This window comes from Arachis hypogaea, chromosome 6 (genome assembly GCF_003086295.3).
Source record: "Arachis hypogaea cultivar Tifrunner chromosome 6, arahy.Tifrunner.gnm2.J5K5, whole genome shotgun sequence".
In the NCBI taxonomy this organism is placed as follows: domain Eukaryota; kingdom Viridiplantae; phylum Streptophyta; class Magnoliopsida; order Fabales; family Fabaceae; genus Arachis; species Arachis hypogaea.
In genome coordinates this window covers 19521792-19542635 of record NC_092041.1, presented here as the reverse complement: position 1 = coordinate 19542635, position 20844 = coordinate 19521792, and the positions used below count along the sequence as shown (strand labels likewise).

At 30.2% G+C, this 20844-nt stretch overlaps 2 protein-coding genes and 1 pseudogene across 2 annotated transcripts; all 3 read right to left on the bottom strand.

Annotated features, from left to right (window-relative positions):
- Window positions 1-3456: 3456 nt before the first annotated feature.
- Window positions 3457-9521, bottom strand: LOC140173635 (uncharacterized; annotated as a pseudogene).
- Window positions 9522-12288: 2767 nt separating this feature from the next.
- LOC112698136 (GDSL esterase/lipase At1g73610) lies at window positions 12289-13673 on the bottom strand. Its single transcript, XM_025751531.3, has 5 exons — window positions 13439-13673; window positions 13159-13289; window positions 12864-13091; window positions 12537-12792; window positions 12289-12461 (listed from the first exon to the last, which is right to left on the bottom strand). The coding sequence occupies exons 1-5, from the start codon at window positions 13671-13673 to the stop codon at window positions 12289-12291; spliced, it is 1023 nt and encodes a 340-aa protein (XP_025607316.3).
- Window positions 13674-17585: 3912 nt separating this feature from the next.
- LOC112698135 (GDSL esterase/lipase At1g23500) lies at window positions 17586-20304 on the bottom strand. Its single transcript, XM_025751530.2, has 2 exons — window positions 20040-20304; window positions 17586-18478 (listed from the first exon to the last, which is right to left on the bottom strand). Exons 1-2 carry the CDS (start codon window positions 20296-20298, stop codon window positions 17649-17651), a joined length of 1089 nt encoding a protein of 362 aa, XP_025607315.1. The 5' UTR covers window positions 20299-20304; the 3' UTR covers window positions 17586-17648.
- Window positions 20305-20844: the final 540 nt, after the last annotated feature.

The window sequence follows — 20844 nt, the reverse complement described above, 5'->3', positions numbered from 1 at the left end:
GTTTACTAATGCTTTTACTTTTACTACTAGAAATTTGCTAAATACATTAAAAAATAAAAAAAATCTTTTTTATCAAAAAAGATATTTTTTAACAAAATAATGGCGGCTAAAGATGCAATTATGAACTTGATTGTCAACTACGAATTTAATGTAGGTTCATATATTATTATAGACTCTCACTCTTATATAGTGCTAATTCCATGAAAAAATGGTATGGTAATTCATATTTTTTATACTCAACTAACTCATTGGTAAAAGTAGAAAACACTACATCCACCGGGGGTAGAAATAGAAAAGTTCCATCAAGAAGAAATTAATCAAACTTTATTACAATGAAGTAGATTAATGAATTGGTAAAGTTATCTTCATGTTTTTCTTTACCGTAACATAGCACGAGCTTGACATATACAATGACAGAGACTTCCTGCAACTGTTGAAGATGAAGCTGTTTTTGTCCTTCCAATGTTTTTGTCCTTCCAAAGTTGCTATAGAACATTTTATCGCATCTGATCTGTAACTTCTTTCAGCATTGCCAAGGATTGTCAGCTGATTTTGGAATTACTATTTTTTCTATTAATGAAATTACTATCTTGGATAAAAAAAATAAATAGAAAACACTAACAAAATAATAGCATAAATTTTATTTATACTTATTTGATGACATGAGTTGGTGCATAAGTATAAAAATATAAATGAATCTATTATTTTCTTAGGTTGATAACTGGGTTTACAATTCACTACAAAAATTAAAACTTCTCATTTATAGATTCAATTAAATATATAAAAAATTATTTGGTTTCATTACATACTACTACTTATTTTGCTAACAAGAAATTCTATGATTCTTTATGGAGTATAAAATTTTACTCAATAATTATGATAAGGTCGATCATTTTTTATTATATACTTTTTCATTCTTCTTTAATTATTTTGTGGTAGTTAATTAAAGTAGAGAAAGAATCACTATTCTCCTATAAGAATATAATTTTAACAACTAAATAGAAAACGTTAACTAATTTTTTAAGGGTTATGCTAGATAATCAATAATTTTTTTGAACAATATGAACAACTACTAATCAAATAAAAACACACTATACCTCTAAATTATTCACCTAAATCTTAATATTAGAATAATCATTAGTACATCTAGTAAAATGAACATCCGATATATATATTGTTTATATTGTTTAGTATTTTCATTGTTTACCTATACTTTTCTATTTTTTAAAGACATATTGAAAAGGGAAATGTTAGAGAGACAATGACTTAGTTGAACAATATAAACAACGGACCCTATAAACTAGCCCAATTAGATTACTAACATTGGTATACTTGTAAACACCCCTTCCCTAAATACTAATTTTAATTATCTTAATTACTAGCATCGTAATCATTCCATTCAGCATTCACACCCCTTCTTTGACCCAACAGGAAAAATATTTCCCCTTTCCTACCTTTGACTCAATTATTATTATTATTATTATTATTATTATTATTATTATTATTATTATATAATACTACATTTTAAATATTTTTCTAAACGAAATAGAATGCAATGTTAAAACTTTAAACAACATGCTAAATAGATTTAAACCATATAGCTACCTACACTCATAATTTGAACTTTAGAGTAATACGTTAAATCAATTTCTAAAATAATTTTAGTTGAATATTTTAGTTCTTAGAAAAAATTAATTATCAAATTTGCTTTTTTATTTTTTTTTCTATTAGACAAACCAATTAATAGATTTTTAAAAAAATTAAATATTTGAATTAAAGTTTATAGTAATATATGGAATACGTTCTTTTCTTTTTCAATGTAGATACAATCACACTATAAACGAATCACTATAAACTTTAATTCAAATGTAATAATTGAATAATAATTATAGTTCGTTATTTTAATCTACCACAATTTAGCTTTTTATGTATTTACATAAGGTATATAATAATTAATTTATACGAATAACCAAACATCCACTTGAAAATGAAAATAACCATTTACATACCTATAAAACTAAACATCTAATATAATTTAATTGTATTTACTTGAATCTAATACTAACAACTAAACATCCACTTAACAATGAAAATAACTATCTGTATACTTAGTAAAATGAACATGATAGAAGAAAGAAAAGTAATGCTAATAGGTAACAAGACTCGAATAATGATGGTTTCATCAAGATAGAAGAAAGAAAAGTAATGCTTCTGAGCTAATAGTAATGTGTTATGAAGTAATTAATGGTATATTAATGAAAATCTACCTATATAAATCAAATGTGAAATCTTTTATCAATTACCTGCTCAGTAGTCAAATGATTTAGTGGCAATTAACCTTTAGCTTGCTACAAGGTCATTGTAATATATATGGACATAAATGTAGTAAAAGGTTTCCCTTAGAAAAGATACTTGTTCAATTGACTTTCAATAAATTGGAAGGAAGTTCAGATTTAAATATGTTAGCACAAGTTTCATTCAGCACATTACAGGGGATACATAGGATAGGAACATAGCTTTCAAATCCTTTTGCTATGCTTCATTTAAAATGAAAGATATCACTTTCAACTAGAATGCAGAAATTCCATGACAAATCAGGGTTCTTCTTCTTCTTTAACTTTCTCTCTGATTTTCATTGGCTAGTTGCTGAGAAAGGAAATGTAATGTAGTGGACCACGTACTAGTATCATTTCATTTCAATATGTCGCAGTGACAAGAGTCATTTATCAAGATAAAATCAGATGAAATCTTTTTTTTCTTATCATCAAGTATTCTATAATCATAACATCAATGACAAACTAAAACAAAGACTTTCTCATTGAACTGAATGGATGAACAATATTATGTTCCAAATCTCTCATATTCTTCCAATTGGTGATAGAACTAGAACAATAAAAGAAACTAAATATAAATCACAATATTAGTGACATGAAAATAATAATAATAATGAAAACCAATCTATTGATGTACAAGTTCAAGTTCATTCTTGGCAGAAGCTACTGCTGCAGGCTTGTGGGGTTTTGGAATTGAGAATAACATTAAGAAAATTGATACGAAATGTAACCCAGGATAAGATGGAAGATCAAAGAAAGGGATTCCTCTACCTCAATTTGATTTCCTAATGCAACAGCTAAGGGAATCACTCTACCTCACCTGATAACACCCAAGTTTTTCAAAGAAACTCAAAGAAAATGTCATTCATCAAAATTAAGGAAAAAAGTGGCTACCAAATCTTACAGAATTTTTATACCTCTTAAATTTAAAACCCTAACTCATAAGTTCACTAGAATAGAAAAAAATGGGCCAAATCATATCTGGGCCTAAAACAAACAAACAACAAAAATAAAATAAATTCTAAGAATGTGACATATTGATTAATGAGGGTCTTCAATGCATCTTGTAAAATAGTAAGACATTTGACTTTTGATAATCGCTAATCATTGTCTTGCCTAATTCTTAATGCATCTCCTGAACACATGATTTAGCCATGTTTGCAAAACCTTCTTTTATTCCCTTAGTTGTTGCTCTTGTAATTGGACCAATTGGCATATGACAGTTCTCAGTTTGTCCCACATGACTCGTATCATTCCCTCCCTCTTGAAAAAGATTCGTCCTCGAATCTACATCACAATCAAAAGGAGATAGGTCAGAGACATTAAAAGTAGCTGATACATTATACCCACCTGGAAGGTCAATCTTATAAGCATTGTTATTAATCCTTTCGAGCACTTGAAATGGACCATCACCCCTAGGGTCTAACTTGGATTTTCTTTGAGTAGGAAACCTCTCCTTTCTCAAATAAACCCATACCCAGTCACCAGGTTCAAAGACAAGATGTCTTCGACCTTTATTCACCCGTTGAACTGTCAACTTATTTTTCTTTTCAAGCAATTCACGTGCTTTCAAGTGCATAGCTTTAACCTTTTCCGCTTTACTTTCTGCATCTAAGCTAACAATATCACTCAAAGGCAAAGGTAATAAGTCCAAAACAGTTAAAGGATTAAAACCATAAACAAGTTCAAAAGGAGAAAATCCAGTAGAAGAATGAATAGTTCTATTATAAGCAAACTCAATAAAAGGTAAACAATCTTCCCAAGTTTTTAAATTCTTACCAACAACAGCACGTAATAAGGTCCCTAATGTTCTATTTACTACTTCAGTTTGACCATCAGTTTGAGGATGACAAGTAGTAGAGTATAATAATTTTGTGCCTAATTTATCCCATAAAACTTTCCAAAAATGACTCAAAAATTTTACGTCACGATCAAAAACAATAGTTTGGGGAACACCATGCAAACGCACAACCTCTCTAAAGAACAGATCAGCAATATTTGTTGCATCATCAGTTTTATGGCATGCAATAAAATGAGCCATTTTACTAAATTTGTCTACCACAACAAAGATGCTATCTCGACCTTTTTTTGTTCGAGGCAAACCAAGAACAAAATCCATAGAAATATCAACCCACGGATGCATAGGAACGGGTAAAGGGGCATACAAACCATGTGGTAAAGACTTAGATTTAGCCTATTTACATGCAACACACTTAGCACAAAATTTTTCAACATCTCGACGCATGCGTGGCCAGTAAAAATGTTCAGATAACACATTCAATGTCTTATGCACACCAAAATAACCCATCAAACCCTCTATTATGTGATTCAAGAACAAGTAAGTCCCTCATAGAACAAGCAGGCACAAAAATTCTATTGCCACGAAACAGAAAACCTTTCATGTCTATAAAATTTGTTAAATGCACTATGTTCACAAGAGGCATAAATAGCAGAAAAGTCAGAATCAGTGACATATAACTCCTTTAAAAACTCAAATCCCAATAACTTAGAGGTAAGTGTAGTAATCAAAGCATACCTCCGAGATAAAGTATCAGCAACGACATTATCTTTACCTTGTTTAAAGGCAATCACATAGGGAAATGTTTCAATAAATTTCACTCATTTAGCATGTCTTTTATCAAGCTTACCTTGTCCTTTTAAGTGCTTCAAAGATTCATGATCCGTGTGAATCACAAACTCCTTAGGTAAGAGGTAGTGTTGCCAAACCTCTAAAGCCCGAACCAAAGCATATAATTCTTTGTCATATGTTGAATATTTACGCTGAGCTAAATTTAACTTTTCACTGAAGAAGGCAATGGCTCATTTTTCCTGCATTAAAACAGCACCTATACCAATCCCAAAAGCATCACATTCAATCTCAAAGGTTTTATCAAAGTTAGGTAAAACAAGAATAGGAGCAGAACACAAACAGTCTTTTAGGGTATGAAATGCAATGTCTTGTTCCCTTTCCCATTTAAATCCAACATCCTTTTTTATAACCTCTGTGAGAGGCGCAACAATGGTAGAAAATTTTTTTACAAATCTTCTATAAAACCCAGCTAACCCATGAAAACTTCGTACCTCATAAGCATTCTTAGGCGTTGGTCATTCACGAATATACCTTTTTCTCATCAACTTCAATTCCACTCGCACTCACAACAAAACTAAGAAATATAACTCGATCAATACAAAAAGTGCACTTTTTAAGATTAGCATATAATTTTTCTTTTTGAAGCACTTCCAAAACAGCTGAAACATGTGACAAGTGGTCATCTAAATAAGTGCTATAAATGAGAATATCATCAAAATAAACAACAACAAATTTACCCAAAAAGTCTCGCAAAACATGGTTCATTAGACGCATAAAAGTATTAGGGGCATTAGTTAACCTAAAAGGCATTACTAACCACTCATATAACCCATGTTTTATTTTAAATGCAGTCTTCGATTCATCCCCTGGTTTCATTCTAATGTGATGATACCCACTTTTCAAATCAATTTTAGTGAATATGCATGCACCATATAACTCATCAAGCATGTCATCTAACCTAGGGATAGAATAACGATACTTTACCGTAATTTTATTGACTGCACGACAATCCACACACATTCGCCAAGTACCATCCTTCTTTGGAACCAACAAAACTGGTACAGCACATGGACTCATACTCTCCCGGATGTGACATTTGGCTAATAACTCCTCCACTTGCCTTTGAAGCTCCTTTGTCTCTTCAGGATTACTCCTATAGGCTGGTGTATTAGGAATGCTAGCACCAAGAATAAAATCAATTTGGTGCTCAATCCCACGTAATGGAGGCAAACCACGTGGTACGTCAATAGGGAAGACATCGGCAAATTCCTGCAACAAAGAGACAAAGCTATTTGGCAAATTTGGGTTAAGGTCAGTGTCAGAAAATAAAGTATCCCGAAACCGAACCATAAACAAAGCTTTCTTTCCTATTAAAGCACTCTTTAAATCTCTCTCTTTTGCAAAAAAACACAATTTGCTCTCAACTTTCTCAATTTTTTTGGTATTTGTACTACTCTCATGACATGGACTCTTTTCTTTCTTGTCACTCACCTTTGGGCCTTTTGCTATATTCTTTTCTCTCAGATTTTTCTGTGATCTCACATCCCATGTTCCCCTTGGTATCCTGTTGAAGCTTCAACTGGTCAAGGTAAACCTCCTTAGGTGATAAAGGAGCAAGAGTGATCTTGCGACCATTAAAATCAAAGGAGAATCGATTCGTGTAACCATCATGAAATGCTCGACGGTCGAACTACCAAGGTCGCCCCAATAATAAATGACAAGCTTGCATTGGCACCACATCACATAATAACTCATCAACATACTTGCCAACAGAGAATGCAATTGTCACTTGTTTGTCAACCTTGATCTCTCCACTGTCATTCAACCACTGCAACGTATATGGTTTAGGATGTCGAACACATGTCAAACCCAATTTCTCCACCATAAGTGTACTAGCCACATTAGTCCAACTTCCGCCATCAATAATTAGACTACACACTTTTCCACCCACCAAGCATCTAGTGTGAAAAAGATTGTGGCATTGTTCTAGACTTTTTTCTTTCACCTGCAAATTCAAAGCGCGTTTAACAACAAGAGATTCACCATGGACTGCATACTCAACATCACCATCGGAACAATCCTCCAAAGGTGGCATACTATTATGATCAGAATCATCACCATGATCAGAATCAGACACAATATCATCTCCTCTAATAACCATCAATCTCCTGTTTGGGCATTCATTAGCATAATGACCCATACCATGACACTTGAAACATTTAATATCTCGATGCCTAGAAGTAGCAGAAGAAGAGTTAGAAGTACCTTTCTTCTTCTTAGCATCAAACAACGTATTGGATTCAATACTCGTAGTCTTTGTTGTGTCAGCACCACGAGAGTCCCACTTGGGATTAGCATGAGACAAGCCTCTTGGTGTTCTTCTTTGTTGTTGCCTCTCCACCTTTATGGCCATACTGACCAAATCCTCCATCTCCACATAATGGTGTAACTCCACCACATCAGCAATCGCTCTATTCAAACCACCTACAAATCGTGCCATAGTAACCTCAGTATCATCTTCTATGTTGGCAGTAATCATAAGCATCTCCATTTTCTTATGATAGTCTTCAACGGACTTGGAGCCTTAAGTCATTCGATGTAACTTCTGATGCACTTCCCTGTAGTAGTACGAAGGCACAAATCGTTTCTTCATGAGGCGCTTCATAAGATCCCAAGACTCTATAGGGTGATCATCATTCCTCCGTCTTGTCTTCACCAGTTCATCCCACCAAAGCAACGCATAGTCAGAGAATGCAACTGCTGCCAAACGAACCTTCTTTGCTTCAGAGTAATTATGACAAGCAAAAATTCTTTTCACCTTACGTTCCCACTCCAAATAAACTTAGGATCATTTCTCCCTTTGAATGGTGGTATTTGCATCTTGATGGCATTGATATTGCAATCTTGACTTTTGTGTCGAGGTGTTATAACCCCATCAGAGTCATCATCAGAAGGTACATGATTAAGACGCCGATTCCGGAAAGGTCCTTGTTTAGTATTCTTGGATAGTGTCTATGTCACCTCTTGCCTCCATGCTTCCAATTCAGTCAAGTGATTGGTTAAGTGTTGAATAGCCCTTTGCATCAACTCCATGTCAACTACAGTATTTTCGGAATGAGCTGCCATAATAATGAACCTGTAACAAAATGTTATAGAAAGGACCTCACAATCACTCGCTCACGTGTTTCACTCAAAGATGGACACTCGTGTTTATTCTCAAAATTGGCTTTTACCCTCTATTGAGCTTACCACTCTTACCTTTTACCACTCTTGAATCTCTGTGATTGTTGCACTTTAGAAATCAAACAAAAATAAAAGATAGAGAAAATCCAACACAACGATAAAAGAAAAGATGGAAAGGATAATAAAAAGGGACAAAGACACAAAAGACAAAAGATAAGGATAATAAAAAAAATAAAAATAATAAGAATAAGAATAATAATAATAATAATAACGTATGTAATGATTTTTTTTCTTTTTTTTTGTTACTTTTTTTTTGAGATTGTTGCTTTGTTTTTTTATAGAAGAACACAATATTTTTTTTTACTTTGCTAAAGTGCTACTGTGGAAACTTTAAAGTACGTACTCTCTCTTTTTTTTGTACTCAAGATGTGTTGGCAAAAGAAAATTTACTAATAATAGGAAAAAACTTCAAAGTGCGTACTCTTTTTCTTTTCTAATAATGAGAAGAAAGATAATATACTAATAGGAAAGGAAGGAGGAAAAGAATAATGAGAAACACAAAAGCAGCAAGGACAGACAATAATCTTAGAGAAAGGAATGAAAAAGCCAATCAACAAGAAAAGAATAAGACATAAGGATAAACTGTCTATATGTGGCTGAATTTTTTTTAATGTATTTAGACCACAAAAAGAATAAACGTAGACTAATGAAAATTAATCTAGTACCTGAAATTTGATACCAAATGATACGGAACGTAACCCAGAATAAGGTGAAAGATCAAAAAAAGGGACCCCTCTACCTCAATTTGATTTCCTGATGCAACAGCTAAGGAATCACTCTACCTCACCTGATAACACCCAAGTTTCTCAAAGAAACTAAAGAAAATTTCATTCATCAAAATTAAGGAAAAAAGTGGCTACCAAGTCTTAGAGGGTTTTTATACCTCTTAAATTTAAAACCCTAACTCATAAGTTCACTAGAATAGAAAAAAAATGGGCCAAATTATATCTGGGCCTAAAACAAACAAACAACAAAAATAAAATAAATATAAAATAAATTCTAAGAAGGTGACATCTTGATTAATGAGGGTCTTCAATGCATCTTGTAAAATAATAAGACATCTGATTTTTGATAAACGCTAATCATTGTCTTGCCTAATTCTTGATGCATCTCCTGAACACATGATTTAGCCATGTTTGCAAAACCTTCTTTTATTCTCTTAGTTGTTGCTCTTGTAATTGGACCAATTGGCATATGACAGTTCTCAAATTGTCCCACATGACTCGTATAAAAAATTTACAAAAATACCTAACAACAAAAAGAGTTCCAATATGCAGAATGTTATAAGCAGGATGATCCAATATGCTTCCAATCACTTTGGGTCTGGGTTCTCCATTTTCATCAGGAAATTTCATAAGGTTTATTCCAATACCAGTTTAAATAAAAGAAAAAAAAAGGAAAAAAATAGGAACCAGGACTGGAAGAATCTGGTTGTGATTTTTGTTGCTTCCTGTAGAGGATGTTCGGCACCGAGTCAGCGAGAGGCGAGTCAGCGTCGGCGCGAGGGAGCAGAAGCAATGCACAGGCGCAGAAGGGACGGTGCGAGGGGCGAGTCAAGGACGGTGCAAGGGAGCGAGCGCGGCAGCGATGGTGCTCGAACTGGCTTTGTGTAGGCTGCGGGGGCTGCACAGTTCGCGGGTTGTCGGTTGTGGGTAAAAAAAAAATTCGTGGCTTGGAGGGCTGGTCGCACGTTGGCGCAAAGGAAGGCGGCATCAACTGCGGGTGCGCGGCGATGGCTGGCTTCCAGGACGGGGAAGGTCCATCGAAAGTGAGAGATGAAATATGGTGGAGGCTGCAATGGTGGAGGCTTTGGACTGCAGGGACTGCACAGTGCGTGATCACGGAGACTTGGGGCGGGCTGCACGGTGCGCTGGTTATGGGGTGTGGTAAAAAAAAAATTTCTCCGCTTAGGGAACTGATCGGACGTCGGAATAGGAGGAGGCAGCGTCGGTCCTGAGTGGGTGGAAAAAGTTGACTTTGTTATTGGGAAGGACCACCAAGATAGGCAGGAGATATGGTTTCAGAGGATAAGAAAGGAATATCTGTTCCTTATCCAAAAAGATAATTTTTCAAATTTTAAAAAATAGTTATTATTCTAATTAAATTAATTATATCATTAATTAAATTTATGAGTAATTTATATTTGTAACCCCATTGTTTATATTATTCACTAGAATTATTGTTCACCTATATTTTTTCTATTGAAAATATTGGAAAAAGTTAATAATGCTTTTAACTAATGTCCTTGGGATAAAGATACTTGAACACATGTAGTTGCCATCTCACTTTGCCCTCTCCCACCACATCATTAGAAAACCCTGCACTTGCAAAGAAGTAACAGCGAATGCTAACTGGGCATTGAATAATTGAGCTTCTCCATCGACTATCTCAGAACACAATCTTAATGTTCGAAGGTGGTAGTTGCAAATCCTCATTGCAAGTTGACAATTATGATCTCTGCATAATTATCAACTCGAGGAAAAATGTTAGTTGGGTTGATATTTATAGAATCTGTTAGTTAGAAGTTAGGCAATTAGTTAGAGTGTAGCCTGTGCAAGCACGCACGTGTATGTACGTGTATATAGATCACCTAAACCAGAAATTCATTCTTACACCAAACTAACTCTGCAGAATTCTCTCTCTCTCATTTCCTCTCTTGTTCTTCATTTCATGTTTAATGTCAATCCTTATGAGAGGCAGATTATTATATTATTACTAGAAGGATCAATTAAAATAGATTGGATTGAGACAAACTTGAGTGATAATTATTCTTCGTCTCACAATAATATCTTTTTACAATATTATATAGGAACAATTTCTGATACGCCATATTAATATTTTGTTTTAGGGTCCAACAAAATTACTCAATTCGACATCGTCCAATGGGACTAAAGAAAAAGTCGAAAATAGACCACCATTTTAATAATAATTCACATAGTTATTAAAATAGTTTATACCTGAGATTAGATATATGTAAGATTAGTATATATAATAATAAATTTTGTGATGCTTTTGTGTAAGGATCATATAGTTAATTTATATGTAAATAATTTATTTTTATAATATGATTTATTGTATAATTTTTTTCTCTTCGAATGATTACGTTAAAGAATTTAAGATATATCTAGGACAATAAACACACTATTGAAAAGAATATATGAAAAACCGATTTTTTAATTTTATTAGGCAAACAATAATGAAGTTTAATAAGTAAATTAATTACATAAGGAAAAAATATGATAGATTATTCTTTAAATAGCAAAAAAGTAAAGTTATTATTTTTACACATTACAACTTTTATAAAAAAGATTTTAAATAAATAGATAGTGTTATTTATGTACAATATACATATTATCAATCATTTCAAACGAAATTAATTTATATTTATATAGCCAGGCCACCAAAAAACATTATATTAATATCAAATGATGATATTTATTTAGGATTATAATTTACATTTTCATGTAATAAGGCACTGGAATGAAACGAATTATATCCTATTTTAAACTCAGCGTAAAAGAAAATTTAACATTAAAAACATTAATATTCGTATAATATTACATTTAAAAGGTATATTTTTTTAAAAGAAGAAATCTGTCTTTCTGAAAAAAATATAGAGATAAATTTGCAAGTTTATCTTTTTAAAATTAGTGACAGATTTTTCTTCTTTTCAACTCCTTCTACTTTCGCTTATGATAAAAATAGATTTTTACTTGCTTCTCAAAAATTGTAAAAAAATTATTTATTTTCTGCTTTAACTTTTGAAAAAAAAACAATTAACTAGCTCAAAATATAAAATAAATATTTATTTTTATTAGTTCTTGTGTCAAAAAACACAAAGAAACCAGTATGATCTGCATTTATTTTCTTTAATTGGTTTACACATACAAATGTGAAAAGCACAATTTTCTCCATTACTTTTAAGAATTCTAGAACACCAATATTAAAATACCTGAAATTCTTCCTATATAAGACTAAGGCTTAAGAATTTGGGTATTTAATTGAGCCTTTAAATTAAATATTGTATGCCGGCGAGGAGGCGTTCACACAGACTTTATTATTAAATGAGAGCATAGAAAAGAAAGTTAATTATTTAGAGATGTTAATGATTAATATATATGACTATTTTGGCAGTATAGAAGAGACTATGAGCTCATAGGCTCTTTGAGTTGGATGACCAGCGTCCCAGAAAACATATGCTGCAGGATTTGGGCAGGAACCAAGGGCTAACTTACATGTCTCTCCAATCTCAACCAGTCCAGTCCCACAACATCCATTTGCAACATTTAGAAACCCTGAAATGATTAATTAACTTAAACATACATGATATATATGATGATTCAATAGCACATGATGAGAGCCACACTAACCTGAGCTAAAAGGATTTTGTATGATATTGAGCAGTGTAGCATAGATATCAATGAATTGAAAGGCAGAACCAGAAAGTGTGCCTTGTAAAGAACTAACAGCCGATGCTAATTGATCATTGAATAATTGAGCTTTTCTATTAACAGTATCAGAACACAATCTTAAAGGACCTCCTGCTACAGTTCTACCTCCCGGCAAGCACCCCAATGGCAATGTACTCAGAACCCACACTTTTCTTGCTCCGGCATCGTATAGTTGCTTCGTCATATATAACGGTAAGCATGCATGTTGGAATTGGTGACGAATTAATTAAAGTAACGAATTATTACCTTGAGAAAATCCGAGGTCCAGCCAACTAATTGAGAAGCGTATAAAGGGAAAGGAATGCTGCTTCTGAGTGGTGAAGAATAAGTGAGGGCAATATCATTGTTTCCTGATGAAAGCAGATACAAGCTGTTTGATATTATGTAGTTCGCTCTTTCTTCTCCCATAAATGCTTTTAGCCTTCCTATGCACTCTTGGAAATTTTTCATTTGTGTCGATAGTGATAAAGCACCCTGCTAATCATTTTTGTATTTTATTATTGAATAAGCTAAAATTAAAATTGAATGTATGTTCTTTTACCTGTGTTTGAGCGGTGAGATCATCATTTCCTGTTCCACCTGAGGCAAAGCTTACACCCGTGGAAAGATCTTCATTCCGCAAATTTGGATCAAGATATGCAGGTAACGTGCCTTTGATTCCAAGATCTCCCGCTAAATATGTAACACGCACCGCGTTCCAATTATTTATATGTGACATGATTTTATTTTATCAGAAAATTAAAGAATAAAGATTAGTATATATCTACAATAATGAATAAGTAAATATATATCCTATAAAGGTAGTTCGTTGAATGTATTACCTATAAGATCTGATGGGACTTTCCCATCACAGAATCTTCCTGTTGGTTTTCCTCCAATAAAATCTCTTCCGTAAGGAGGAAAATTAGACTTGGTTAAAGTTGCAAGGTTGTTGTTATTTCCGGTATCAAGAATGGAATCTCCAAATGCAAATAATGCTGGATACTGTCCACCATTTGTTGCTGCTACTAATGCAAACATGGTGCCCAAGAAAACCAAGGCAACAACACTCACCATTTTCTCACAGTCACAGAATAACTTATTATACATGCACTTTTTGTTTTTCTTCATGATTCTCTCGCAACTTATTGGTCAGTCAGAGACTGGTGTCCATAAATATCATGCGGCCACGTATATCCAATTGTGTTGACGACACGTTGTAATTGGTTCTTATCTTAACCATAGTTAGGTTATTTTATAATTTATTATTCTTAAAATATCAAAGCTTCACTCCCGTTAATTGAAGCACATTCCACTCCTCCATTCTTTGTTTCTCACTTCATCACCTAGATTTGGTCCTTCCAAGCACCATCGCGTTCGTGACAAGTGTTAAAGTCATCGCCATGCCCTCCCACACAACTTCTCTTCCCAGTATAGTATAGTTGGTGCCTCTTTTTGGCGTGAATCACTGCTTACCCACATAATTAATGGTTAATTTGGTTATTAAATTTTTTTATTAAAAAAACATATCTTTATTTAATTACCTGATGGAACATATATTTATATGTAAAATGTAATATAATAAAATAAATCTATTCAAAGTATTTAAAAGTATAATTAAAATCATGAACATACAAATATAATAATAAAATTTGTACTCCAAAAAAATAAACATATTTTTTTATCATACATATATTATTTAAAAATAAATATATTATTAAAATTAATAACAGAAATTTAAAATGATAAAATTCAACTTTTTTACCGTATTTTTTATAGTATTTTTATTTTTTATTTTTTAATTTATTAGTACTTTATTATTAATTAATAATTAAACAAATTATTTTTATGAAAATTTATTTTTTATATTATATTAGAGAAGAGACCAATATAACAGTTTAAAAAATAAATTGTATAAATATTTAAGAGATAAATATGAAATACATACCTAAGTAATGTTTAGTTTAGTTATTAAATTTTTTTATTAAAATAAATTTTTATTTAATTACACGATAGAACATATATTCATATGTAAAATATAATATAATAACTCTATTTAGAATACTTAAAAGTATAATTAAAATAAAAAAATATATTTTTTATTGTACATAAATTATTTTAAAAAATAATAAATTATTAAAATTAATAACACAAATTTAATATGATAAAATCTAACTTTCTTACAAGTATTTTTTTATTCTTTTAATTTTAATTTATTCGTACTTTATTATTTAATTAATGATTAAATAAATTATCTTCATGATAAATTATTTTTTGTGTTATCTTAAAAAAGAGACTAATATAACAGTCTAAAAAATAATGTAAAAATAAATAAAACAGACAAAAATAATTCTCCATTTCTCAATAGTACTCCCATTTTGTTTGTTTTATTTATTTTAGATATGTATTTTACATTTATCTCTTAAATATTTATACAATTTATTTTTTAAACTGCTATATTGGTCTCTTCTTTAATATAATACAAAAAATAATTTTTCATAAAAATAATTTGTTTAATTTTTAATTAAATAATAAAGTACTAATAAATTAAAAATTAAAAAAATAAAAATACTATAAAAAATACGATAAGAAAGTTAAATTTTATTATTTTAAATTTCTGTTATTAATTTTAATAATATATTTATTTTTTAAATAATATATGTATGATAAAAAAATATGTTTAGTTGTTTGGAGTACAAATTTTATTATTATATTTGTATGTTCATAATTTTAGTTATACGATTTATTTTATTATATTATATTTTACATATAAATATATGTTCTGTCACGTAATTAAATAAAAATATATTTTTTTAATAAAAAAATTTAATAACTAAAATTAACCATTAATTATATGGATAAACAGTGATACATGGCAAAAAGAAGCGCTGGCTATACTGGGAAGGACAAGTTATGGACGACGGAATTCAACGACGTGACTAAGGGATGATGCACTAAAGAAATAGAGGTTGTGTGGGAAGGCAGTAGATGGCGATGACGTTGGTGCTTCTTGTCACGCAATCGGTACTTGGAAGGACCGAATCTAGGTGATGAAGTGATGAACAAAAAATGGAGGAGTGGAATGTGCTTCAATTAACGGAAGTGGAGCTTTGATATTTTAAGAATAATAAATTATAAAATAATCCAACTATGGTTAAGATAAGGACCAATTACAATGTGACACATAATGAAGGGTAACTTACATGTTATTTTAGAGAGATTGGATAGCATTCACTAACTATATATATATATATATATATATATATATATATATATATATATATATATATATATATATTATAAATTAAGGATTAATTTATTACGAATTTATATTTTATTAAAAATTTGTTTGTTGGTCAATAAATTATTATATGCATAAAATAGAATTTGATAATATCATTATATTAATTAGGTTTTTTTACAGCATTATTTATACTTTTAGTTGACTAATGCATATATTTTGCAAAAAGAATTTGAAAATAAACGGTTTGGACCAAAATTTCAACTAATTTAAATATATATTTTTTGAAAATATTATATTATTTTTTTTATACTAGTTGTTTATCAAAAAATTTTGTTCTTTAATTAAATGCTTTTGCCAATGCTAAATGTCTTGTTGCGTGATTCGGTAAAATTTGTATTTTTATATATTTTACTAAATATGGTTTTTTGAAGATAACTTTTTAAAAATGATTAACATATTAAATTTTTAGTAAATCAACACAAAAATAACTATAAAGTATAAACATAAATTGTAATAATTGTATTTGCTAAAATTACATTTGAAACTTAAAATGAATTTAATAAACATAAATAATAAATCTAAATATTTAGTAATATATAATAAAATTATATCAAACTTTTTAATTTTAAAAACATAAATTAATTTTAAGAAACTAAAAGCACAAGAAGATAATTTTTTATTTATCAAATATAAAGTATACTTATACTTTTGATTTACCAAGCACCCCTAATTATATTGCTTAAGCACCACTCCAATAAATTATACCAAGCACGCACTATATTTTTTTTTCTTTTTTTCTTTAGGAAAAAAATAAATCTTAGATCTTTATGAAGGAAGAAGAATTAATTTGTTTTCCTTATTTTATTTCTCAACTCAGATTATTCCTGTCTATAAATGTTTTACTATTAAATTGTTTTGAGAATGAATACCAAAAAAAAATTGTTTTGAGTATCAGGTGTTCTGTACTTCTGTGTTTTTCCTTTCTTTCGTTATGTTACTTTACCAATATTATTGTAAGCGTATTTATTATTTGATTATTCTATTATAACATTTTTTTTGTTTGTGACTCTATTGCAACATCTTTGATTATTTAAGTGATTGATTGTTTAATTAGAAAAAAATATAAATAATATATATATAACTAATTAATTTGTAGCTAATTTTTTATATAAAAATTTTTTATTAAAAAATTATATCAAAAAAGTTTAGGTGGATATCAAAAGACGGTTCAACCAGAGAATTATTATTATTATTACCACCAATCAACAAATAAAAAATTAAAATTTTTTCCTTCTACGACCTGCTGTCTCAATACTTACATAAAACCTTGGTATAAGCTAAGTATAAATTATATGTATATTGTTCATCTCTCATCATTAATTAAATTAATTACTCTTTTGTTGCTTTTAGTCAAGTCAAGATAATTGATTTAAGTATTATTTGTTTGAAAATGATATTTATATATTTTTAATATAAATAAATAAAATATACATATTTTATTTATTTATTTATTTATTTTGTATTTGATCAACAGTAAGTAATTCTCTAACAATTTTTTCTAGAATTGTTACTCTATAGCAATTTCCAAAGTTGTAATATAGAAAAAAAAACAAAGTATTATGATATATAACATACCAAATTAATTCTGAAATTTATAAAATTTTATTAGATGGATATATATAGTACAGTGCTTGTTGTATGAAAAAAATATCATATCGTAATGAAACATTATTTGCGAGAAAACATGCTATGAGAATATTTAGTACAATACTATAGCTAGTAATTTATTATTTGTAAAGGAAGGGTAATTAATAATAGGTGGAAGCATTATAATTATCGATAAGTTTGGGTTTGGATGATAATATAGAAGCCACGACGCGGGCGTAAGCTGCTTGAGAAGGATGGGCAGCATCCCAGAAAACATAAGATGCAGGATTTGGACACGTAGGAACTAGCATATTACATGTCTCTGCCACCTCATATGTTCCAGTTCCACAACATCCATTTGCAGCGTTTACAAACCCTGAAGCAACAGGATTTTGTATGATATTAAGAAATGGAGTGAAGACATCAATGAATTGAAGGGAAGAGCCAGGGAGGGTGGACTGCAAAGACTGAAGAGATGATGCTAATTGGGCATTGAAGATGCGTGCTTCTCCATTGGCGGCCTCAGCACAAAGCCTTAAGGGTCCTCCACCTGTGGTTCTCCCAGCAGGTAAGCACCCCAATGGCACTGTGCTTTGAACCCACACTTTTCTTGCTCCAAGTTGATATAGGCCCTGCAGAAAAGCGTTGTTCCACCCAATTAATTGATTCACGTAAAGAGGGAATGGCATGGCAATCTTCAAGGTATTAAAAGTGAAGGCAACGTCGTTGTTTCCGGCAGAGATAAGATAGAGGGCATTTGAAATGATGGAATTGGCTCGTGCTTCTCCAACAACTGATTTCAGCCTTCCAATGTAGGCTCTGAAATTTTCTAGCTGGGCCGACATAGTCAAAACTCCTCCCTGTGCTCGGGCCGTCGTATCATCAAGCCCACTTCCCGCAGAAGCGAAGCACACGCCGCTTACAAGGTCTTCGTTGCTCAAGGATGGGTCAAGGTATGCTGGTAATATGTCCTTGATTCCCAAAACCCCAGCTTCGTACAACACAAGTTCTATTTTTGTTAATTTTCTTTTATTTTTTTCTCTATGGGAAACAAAGACATAACAGTTGCAAAAGCAAATGAATCATCTCAATTTTTTTTTAAATTGTTTAGTCAAATATAATCTCTTGTTGTACATGCTTTTAAGTGAAATTAAAAAAATATATATAAAATAAATATTGAATAAAAAGAGATCACACTTATTAAAACAATTAAAAGATCAAATATTGCATGTTAGATAAATAAAAAAGGCAAATATTAAAATTGAATAAAAAATAAATTAAAATTAAAAATAAAAAGAAATAGATTGAAATTAAATGAAAAAAATCACTTAATTTATTATCTAATTTTTTGAAGTGAGTTGTTCAGTCTTATCCATATTATAGTTTGGATAATTAACTTGTAATCAAACAAAAAACATCACTTACCTTTCTCTTATTCAATTTCTTGTATAACAAGAAGAAATTCACTCAACCTCATTTATTTATATTATATAATTTTATCACAAAATAAAAAATATATTTTCACTCCTTCTATTTTTGTTTGATATCTATAATAATTTAAAATATATTTATATATGTTATATTAAATTAAAAATAAAAAAATAAATTTACTAACATAAAACTCAATCTGTTAATAATTAAATAAACAAAATTAAATATATAAAATTAAATTAAATATTTTAGTACTTAAAGATATAAATAATAATTATTAAATTTTAGTTGAACCCTCGTATCACAAACATTTGAACATGTATTACAAAGTTCAAAAAATTTTTCGGCCTAAAACTCTTGATCCATGTTCCTATTAGAGTACTATATTGATTAGAAAAATCTTAATTAAATTATTTATAGTAAAGTTCCTTTCTTTTAGCTTTGAATGAGTTAGAACAAGAGTTTGTCACATAAATATAATTTTAAGTCGATAATAAGTATAATGAGTAAATGATTAAATTTAACTTCTGAAAGATTATTCATTGTCTGAATTAGTTTTTGAAAGGAATTTTTAATCAAATTCGTTCTTTAAAAATTTTAAATTAGTCATATTAGTCTTTCCATCACTTTATTTGTTAATGGTGTCAAAATTTGCTAATATAACACGATAACTAACATTCTAACATATACATAAAAGTCTTAATTGATTATCAACGTAATAAATTTATAAAATTAGATAAAATCAAAACCTAATTGTAAGGAGAATTTGAGATATTAGAATCTCTCATTTTGGAGTTGATTTGATCTCATTCTATAAATTAATCATGTTAATAGTCAATTAAAATTTTTAAGTGTATGTTGAGATGTCATTTAACATATTACATTAGTAAATTTTGACACTATAAACAAACAAAACGATAAAAAGATTAATATGACTAATTTAAAATATTTTAAAAACGAATTTAATTAAAAAAAATTTTCAAAAATTAATTTAAAAAATAAATATTTTTTTAAGAACTAATTTAATTATTTACTATGAGTATAATATTTCGAAAAACAATTTATATACGTATATATGGAGGAAAGAATCATTAGATAGTTAAAATTATATTATAATATACCTATGACATCTGATAAGACTTTGCCGTTACCGAATCTTCCGGTTGGTCTTCCTCCAATAAAATCCCTACCGTACGGAGGGAAATTACTCTTAGTTGCTGTTGCAAGGAGGTTGTTATTTCCGGTATCAAGGATTGAGTCTCCAAATGCAAATAATGCCGGATATTGTCCATTGACACCTTCTGCTCTCATTGCAACTTTGCTTCCCAATAATACCAAAACAATAAACCTCACCACTCTCTCACGCAACATCTCATACATTTTCACTCTCTTAGCCTTCGTCTTTCTCCTTCAGCAATTAACTTAATTATATTAATTATTCCAAAATTATTTTACATATATATATACACACGCGTTAGAAGGATAAGAGAGATCAGCAGTAAATATATTTACATATATATATATATATATATATGATAGCGACCAAGAGAGTGATAACTGATAACTACTAATGATTATTGTTTGACATGCGAATCAAAAAGCAACATGTGGCAGTTTCTCTTAAACTTTGGAACTTGGAAGAAATCAATAGGAGCGCTGGAAAGATTAGCAATAAGCTATGACCCAAAAACTGTTTTTTCTTCTGGGCCTTGAATTGGATGTGTAAAGTAAAACCCATGGGCAACGAGAGATCGGTTTCAGAGAAATGAAAAAAAAAGGGGACAACACTTTTTGTTTCCCTCAAGTCCTGTAAAAGTTAGATATTGATTTTGATTCATTAGGACCAAAAAAAAAAAAAAAAAAATAGATAGCAGCTTCTTAGTAATTCTTTCACTTTGGAATATGATAGAAGGAAAGGAAAAATCT

What these genes read in the sequence shown, in the direction of transcription:
- LOC112698136 (XM_025751531.3), bottom strand. Translation starts at nt 13,673, where the DNA reads ATGGTGAGTGTTGTTGCCTTGGTTTTCTTGGGCACCATGTTTGCATTA. An exon ending in AGTCCCATCAGATCTTATAG is followed by an intron (nt 13,290 to 13,438) that starts GTAATACATTCA and finishes TTACATATTTAG; the next exon opens with CGGGAGATCTTGGAATCAAA. An exon ending in GGACCTCGGATTTTCTCAAG is followed by an intron (nt 12,793 to 12,863) that starts GTAATAATTCGT and finishes TATATGACGAAG; the next exon opens with CAACTATACGATGCCGGAGC.
- LOC112698135 (XM_025751530.2), bottom strand. Translation starts at nt 20,298, where the DNA reads ATGTATGAGATGTTGCGTGAGAGAGTGGTGAGGTTTATTGTTTTGGTA. An exon ending in AGTCTTATCAGATGTCATAG is followed by an intron (nt 18,479 to 20,039) that starts GTATATTATAAT and finishes TGTTGTACGAAG; the next exon opens with CTGGGGTTTTGGGAATCAAG.